This window comes from Octopus bimaculoides, chromosome 22, assembly GCF_001194135.2.
Source record: "Octopus bimaculoides isolate UCB-OBI-ISO-001 chromosome 22, ASM119413v2, whole genome shotgun sequence".
NCBI classification, from domain to species: Eukaryota; Metazoa; Mollusca; class Cephalopoda; order Octopoda; family Octopodidae; genus Octopus; species Octopus bimaculoides.
Window position 1 is genome coordinate 17,958,726 of NC_069002.1, and position 8,330 is coordinate 17,967,055.

The window sequence follows — 8,330 nt, forward strand, 5'->3', positions numbered from 1 at the left end:
ATATATTGTATTATGCTTAGAAGTAATGCACTTAACCAGAACTTTTCAACTCAGATCCAGTAGAACCACTCCAAATTCTTGATATGTAAGATATTCATTTTTTTCTCTTGCATAATGATCTGAAACATGTGTATTATACACATTCAGAATATATTTGGTTTGGCTTTTATTATCATTTCGCTAGTGACTTTATTATTATTATTATTTGACATTTGATAGTTTCAGGCAGATTTCTATTACATCACCTGCTGCACCTCTGTGTTGCTGGGATGTGTGTAGCACTGTGTGTTCTTTTCTATTGTTGGGGAAGTGCAAACTCTTCCTGGTATTATATTGCATCCATTTGTTGTGTTATGGGGTTTGGTTGCAGCCTTTTGTTGTATTGGTGTTTGTATTGTGTTGTGTGTGTAATGTTGAATTGTGTTCTTCTGTTGGGTATCTGACCTGTAGAGTATATGTAGTGGGGGTTGTTTATTTTATTGGATTTTTACTGTATAGAGTGTGTCTTGTGTTTATGGATTGTTTTATTTGGGTTTTACTAATGAATTGATAGTGTCTTGCGTAGGATGTGGGCTGTTCCTTGCAGGGCTATTTTTTGGATAGTGTGTAATGTTGAGGGTCCACTTCTATGCTTTTTTCATATGTTTCTTTGATACCCAATCCTCCGATTATTACTGAGATTGTTTTCACTTTCATGCTCCACATCTTGAATATTTCAATTTTGAGGTCTTTGTACTTTGACAATTTCTCCACCTCTTTTTGGGCAGTAATTTAATCAGAAGGGACTGCAATGTTTATAAGTAGGCAGGTGTTTTTTTTTTTGTTTTTTTTCCAATTATTGATTATTATGTCTTGGTGACTAGCTTTTATTTATTTGTCAGTTCGAACAGGCATATCTCAGATGAATGTGATCTGGTCATTGTCATGTACCTTGTTTGGCACATTTTATACCATTTCTTATTAATTCTTATGTTGAAGAGTTGTCCAGTAGATATAACTATTTACTCAGTTGTGTCTGTATATATATATTCAGATTTGGCAAAGACTGGACAGCCAGAGATAATGTGGTCAACTGTCTCATTGTGCTGGTTGCACACTCTGCATTTGATGTTAAAGCCCATCTTCATTATTTTATTGTTTGTGGTCAGACAGTGGTTTTGTGCCACAAGAATCAGTCCTTTTGTTTCAGCTTTTAGTCCAGAGATTTTGAGCCATTGTTGGTTTTTACTTAGGCTCACTTCTTCTCTGTCAAGCTTTGGCCATGGAGTGATATTTCTCTCCATTTCTTCTTTAGTATGTTTTGTAGTTCTGTTTACATGTTTTTTGTTTCTTTGATCATCTCTGCTATGTTGTTATCTGAGATCAGTGTATCAGTGTAATTTGTTTCTGCTTTGTACTTTGGTGCCTCTTTGTGTATAGAGAAAAGCATTTTCTTTTTTTCATGTTCCTTTATTACATGTAGTAGTCTTCCATGTTTTATGTCTAAGTATTTTTCTAATCCAACTATTGTTATTTTATAGTAGTTCTCTATCTGTGTTAGGCTGTGACCTCCTTCTAATATTCTGTCTGTGTCTACTTTGGAGTGATGACTTTGGTATGCTGTTGGTAGTTTCTCAATTCATGAATCTTCCAGTTTATAATGTTGAAGCTGTAATTTATGACTGGTATGGCTTACATGCTTATTCCTATCTCATTTTTAACATTGAGTTCAGAGTTTAATATTAGTCTAACTCTCCTTCTGTAGTATTTTCTCCTAATTTTTTCGTTTCTGTGTTGTAATTTCACTATTTTGTCTATTCCTAGATATTTTTATGGGCAATTGCTGTCTAATCTTCTGATTTCTGTGTCTATGTCAAGTGCAATGTTTTCAGTGCTGATTAATTTGCCTCTTCTCAATGTCACTTTGGCTCATTTGTCCAGCTTCATGCTCATCCCTATGTCCTTGCTGAAACTATGGACAATCTTTAGAAGGTTTTTCTGTTCTGTTGTATTTTCAGTGAAAATTTGAGTCATCTATGTATAGGAGATGAGTTAATGTTTGTCCACAGCATCTGTAACCCATAGTGGTTTTATTTAACAAGTTTGTAAATTGGATCAGGCAGAAAAGCAGAGGTAACTAAGAGTCTCCTAGGAAAATTCCTCTTCTTATGAGTATAGGACAGGTTTTAATAATTTGTGATCCATTTTTTAGTGTTGTGCTGATTTTCCACTTTGCCATTCATGGTTAGTATATTTTAGAAGTGTTGGAGCTACTTTATTTGGGTGGAGAGACTCCAGTATCCATAAATGTGGAACACTGTCAAATGCTTTCTCAAATCATGTTGAGGTTTGTCTTTCTCTTTTTACAGTACTCTATAATGACTTGCTTTACCAGAAGCTACTCTTTACAAAAATACATCTCTTTCAGACACCTTTTTGTTCTTCTGGTAAAACACTGTTTATTTTCCAGGTGTATTACAAGCCAGATATAGATAACTGACCTGAGAGTTTTGTAGGTTGTTTTGAGGTATGTTACTGGCCTATAATTTTGTGGGTGTATGGTGTCTTTGATTTTTGCAGTTAGGATGATTATTATGACTATTATTATTATTATTATTATTATTATTATATACAGAGAACCATACAAATAGAGAGAGTGATACATACACATATATGATCTGGAGCTGTACATGCTTAACAAGGGATATATACAATGGAATTTACTCTGTGTGTGTGTGTGTGTGTGCACATGTGTCTGCATGCATACAGAGACAGACAAACACACATACACATATATACAAACACGTGCACACACACACACACACACACATACTGTTGCTATTATGCAAAAGTGTCATATAAGTCCAAAATATTGCTTTTTCAGAAAACGCAAAAATAGTTTCACCATTCCATAGCAAAACCGTTGTACTACACTTTGACAATTTTTGATATCTTGGTATCTAAAGCAGCTGGAGATACAATAGTTTGACCAAAAGAACTGGCTAATGCAAGCAAAAATAAATATTGAAAAAAACACATTTGCCCAAAATTGGACATACGACAGTTTAACATTATAACAACAATACCTACTTATATACACACACACACACATATATATATACATATATGTATGCATGTATGTGTGAATATATGTAATTTCTAGAAGTCAGTAAGTGGAAGTCTTGAAGAGAGACAGAATCCTTACCAAAATTTTCGAGGTGGTCTAGTTCTTTCCAACTCTTGTTGTCTTTTGGTTTCCAAAAGGATTTCTTCTTTTAAATGCAATTTATCAAGTCGAAGTTTAGCCATTTGTACATTAATATTGAAAAGCTGATCTTCTCTGTTATTTGCTACAGTAACATACAAGAACTTTATTTTAACACTGGTCACTTTTGTTTTGCACACACTTCCTTTCACTTTCTTTATATCTTCCCCCTCCCCCCTCTCTCTACTTCATTTCAAAAATTGATGCACCTAAATGAAAAAACATTTAGCTACAGACATATATTCCTTAACCCTTTAGCATTCAAACTAGCCATATTCAGCCCAAATATTCTACCTGTTTTATGCTCAAATCAGCCAGATCCCATCTCTCACACCTACCCTACAATGTCATTCTAAAAATCTACAATCATATTATCAAAATCCCAAAGCTACAAGATAATACATGATTAATTCAAAACAGTGTCAATGAATAAGCATTACATTTGACAAAGTAATCTGAATGCTAAAGGGTTAAGTTACTTATTCCTCTCTTGCTAGCTAACAAAATTAACCCATTTGATACCAACCCAAATGTGACCACCTCTGGTTCTGATACAAATTTCTTGTTTTAAAATGATCTAAATTTAATCCTTTAGCATTCAGATTACTCTGTCAAATGTAATGCTTTTTAATTCACATTGATTTGAATTAACCATGCATTATCTTATAGTTCTGAGATTTCGTTGATGTGATTGCTTATTTTTACAATGACATTGTTAGGGAGGTGCGAGATGCCAGATCTGGCCAGTCTGGATATAAAACAGGAAGAAAATTTTAGGCCAGATATGGCCAATTTAAATGCTAAAAGGTTAAACTTCTATAAAAATTTCATGTTAATTGATGTTCAAAAGATCAGATTAATTATTACAAAGTTATTTTACTAAATTCTTTATTTCAAAAATTAATTCAAAGACAGTGTATTTTAACAGAAATACAGTAATGAGTGGATTAAGACCAAAATTCTAAGGGGATGCATAATAAATGAGGTGAATGTCTTAATATTCATATCTCAGTGTAAACATTAATATTTATAACTCATTAATGTCTATAGCTGAGATACAGTATTACTCATCATATAACATGTAATGTTGGGAATGTACTTTCACCCCTAAATACAATAATTCAGATTTATATAGATAAGATAACTGAGGTAGTTAGGGTGTGTGATAGAATAATTAAACTGAGACTAACCATAGGCAACACAATAGCAACATTTATTTTGTCATACACCCCAGAAGCAGGACTACCAGAAAAACTGATGGACCACACCTCTGAGACACTTTTGCAGACTACCCCAACAATGGCTGACAGCAACCTCAAGATCATAGCTGATCTTGATGGCTTTTATGACAAGATGATGGCTTTTATGACATACTTATGATTACAGCTCAAGAAATGAGGTCAGTATAAGGCTTCTGGAATTCTGTGATGCAACTAATCTAACAATTTAAAACACACACTTTAAGGAAAATGGTCAATACCCTCATCACTCACTCATCTGTTGAACACATAAGTTAGATTACATTCTCACCAGGAAACAGAACAGAAGAGCTACTGTGAATTCCAAAACCTTGGTTTGTGACTTCAGAATCAAACCTAAGTAGACACAAAAACAGAAGACAGTACAGAAAAGGAAGGTACTGAAACTAAAAGACCCTGTAATCAGAAGTAGATCCAGAGAAATTCTGAGGCATATAACAGTAGGGAAGAAGATCCAGATACTGGTAGTATAGAAGACAATTTCTATGAAATAGCTACTTTGGGCTACAGATCAGACATGTGACTACTGTGTCACGGTAAAGAACTGATTTGCTGCATTACAAAATGGCTCAGAGTCAATAACCAACCTATACAAACACTTCAACACAGCTAACAGGGAAGTAAAATAACAAAAGATACCATCAAAGAAGTGCTGTTCAAAGAAAAGAGCATCAACTGAACCAAGAGTTATTACAGCCAGGAAGAATGTGCAAAGAGCATTTTAACTGCTTTCAAGAGAATCCTAATGAAGAATACATTAAGGAAGAGGAATTGAACTAACTGGCTGATTGATCTAGTCATGACAGCAGATGCAAATTCTGCAGGAAATTGATTAATGAGATAAGCAGAAAGAAAGCAGCAAAGTTGGGTATCATCCATAGAAACAGCAGGGAGAATCATGTCTAAAAGTGGTATCAAAACTTCATTCAATTGCTTGGAAAGTCTCTCTTCGTAAGCAATGAAGATGTATAGATCCAACCAGTTTTCAACAATCTTACATATAAAACCAGATTCTTTGATGTGGAAGAACTTCAGAGTACCAAGAATAGATTGAAAGAGGGAAAAGCTGCTGGCCCCAATGGAATTCCCCTTCAAGTTATCAAGAGGTTCAATCTGAATGAAATGATACTGGATTTTGCAAATAAGCTCTTGCAGAACCAGAAAAGTCCGGATCAGTGATCCAAGATTGACTTGATACCAATCCCAAAAGTCAAAAAAACCTCAGCAATGAAACTAATGACAGAAGAATTGCACTGTCCAATATTCCACTCAAAGACATCAACCAAATGAGCCTCAACAGGATTCCTCTGGTACTTGATAGTCATCTGAGACCAAATCAAAATGGATTTAGACCAGGGAGATCCACAACATCTCAGATCTTAGCCCTGAAATGTATCATAGGAGTTAAATCAAGACAGCTACCTGCCATTATAACCTTCATGGACTTCAGCAAAGCATCTGACAGCATCCATCATTACAAAATGTTGAAGATCCTTTGAACACATGGCATTCCAAAAGAACTAGTTCTTGCCATTGACCTACAAGAAGACCAGAGCTCGTGTGTTGTCATCTGGCAGAGAAACAGAATTCTTTCAAATACTACCTGGAGTGCTCCAAGGAGATACCCTTGCATCTTACCTGATTGTAATTGCATTGAATTATGCAATGTGGCAGGCTACAGACAACAGTGACGAAGACCTTGGTTTCAACATAGACCAGCAAAAATCGCAGAGAGTACCAGTAGTAACCATCATAGACTGGACTTCACAGATGATATAACACTCATATCTAATGAAACAGAGCAAGCACAACAGCTGCTCAGCAGAGTAGAAACATCAGCTGCTAAAATTGGACTGCACACAAATGTCAAGAAGACTGAATACATGTCTTTCAACCAATTAAGCGATGCTGAACTGAGTAGTTCCAAATTGAATGTTGCTCTGAAGACTTCAAGTACTTAGGTAGTTGGGTGAGCAGTTCAGAAGCAAACATCAAGATCAGGAAGATACAAGCATGGATAGCCTGTCGCAAACTAAAGAAAGTCTGGAACTTCAAATTTCCCAGGCAAATCAAAATCAAGCTGTTCATTGCAACTGTCAAATCAGAACTATTATATAGCAGTGAAACATGGACACTGATAAAGAAATTATCAAACAGGCTAAATGGATGATTCACAAGAATGCTATGCATGGCTCTAAATGTGAAATGATGACAACATATGACAAATGAATGCCTTTATAGAGACCTGCTGAAAGATCAGGTAAAGACAGCTGCAACTATCTGGTTACTGCATGTGCAACTTTGAAATAGGGACATCTAAATTAGTCTTGTGAAACCTACTTCATGATGATGTAAAAAGAGGAAAACATTGTCACCCTTACATCAACAACTTGATTGCAGACACTCAAGACAGTGATGATGGACCAAGAAGTGTGGTGAGTGGACTTTGTTGCTGCAACCCAGGTTGGAACCCAGCCATACTAATAATAATGTGACTAGAGCAAAATCCCAGTCAAACTAAAGAAACATGGTAGTGCAATGATAAGGCTGAGACAGTTAAGGCTAAGAGACAGGCTTGGAAAACTTAGAAGGAAGGTTGTAGTAAAGAACTTTACCTAATGACTTGAAGGGCATCTAGGCAACAGGTGTACTTGGCTAAAGGTGTAGTAGATAGGAAAAGGTTAACATGTGTCCTGCAACATGATCACAAGTGTAAAGTGTTTCAGAATTTTGAGACCTGGTTATGAAGATCATGCAGAGAATCAATGCCTAATTGATCCATGATAGAATAAACCTAGATGAGATGCAGTTTGGTTTTGTCCCCAGGAGGTGCACTGCAGATGCAATCTTCTCAGGGAGGCAAATGCAGGAGAAATACTTGGCTAAGACTAAACCACCATACTTGGTTTTCATTGATTTGAAGAAAGCTTTGACAGGGATTTTGAAGAAAGCTTTTGACAGGTTTTCATTGATTTGAAGAAAGCTTTTGACAGGGTACAATGTTCAGTAATTTGGTGGTCACTGAAGAAACTAAGCGTAGATGACGGACTTGTGAAGGTTGTACAAACTATATACAAAGATGCAGTAAGTAAAGCAAGAGTCAGCAATAATTTCAGTGGCGAATTTAGCATGAAGGTAGGAGTCCATCAAGGTAGGAGTCCATCAAGGTAGGAGCCCTTCAACTCTCTCCTGTTCATCATAGTCCTACGGGCTATCACAGAGGAGTTTAAGACTAGCTATCCTTTGAAACTCCTATATTTCATTCTCATAGCTGAATCTGTAGCGGAATAAGAGAGAAAATTCCAGGTATAGAAACATTCCTAGAATTGAGAGGTCTGAAGGTAAACCTAGCAACGACGAAAGTTTAGTAAGTAGGAAAGGAAGTTGGTACCTTCATGGAAATAGCCTTGTTTGATATGCAAAAAAGGAGATATAAACTCCATATACTGTACTCAATGTGAGCTATGGATACAATGTGAGAGATGTGAAATTACACACAGACTATCTGAGAATGTGATTGATGTACTGGAGTAGTATGTAGAAGCACCCAGTTTTTCTTAATAGTTTTTCTTAAATACCTGAATGGCTCACTTGAAGTAGTTGATAGCTTTTGTTACTTGGGAGATGTAATTAACAAAAGGAGGTGGTGAACAGTGGTCTCAAGACCTAGAACCTTATGGAGGAGATAACAAAGGACTGAGGTGGCTGGCAATATGCAGTTCTCGAAAAGACCCACTTGTGTCAGCATAATTCAGTTCCAGCAAAGCTGTGAGAGAGTGAGTGTGTGTGTGTGTGTGTGTGTGTGTGTGTGTGTGTGTGTGTGTGTG

At 36.0% G+C, this 8,330-nt stretch overlaps 1 protein-coding gene across 2 annotated transcripts in view; it reads right to left on the bottom strand.

Annotated features, from left to right (window-relative positions):
* LOC106867315 (uncharacterized) overlaps positions 1–8,330 on the bottom strand; it is a 30,289-nt gene that overhangs the window by 3,449 nt on the left and 18,510 nt on the right. For both annotated transcript variants that reach the window (XM_014912155.2, XM_014912153.1), the window contains exon 4: positions 3,185–3,329. In XM_014912155.2, coding sequence (XP_014767641.1) covers positions 3,185–3,329 — 145 coding nt within the window. The remainder of the gene's footprint in view (positions 1–3,184; positions 3,330–8,330) is intronic.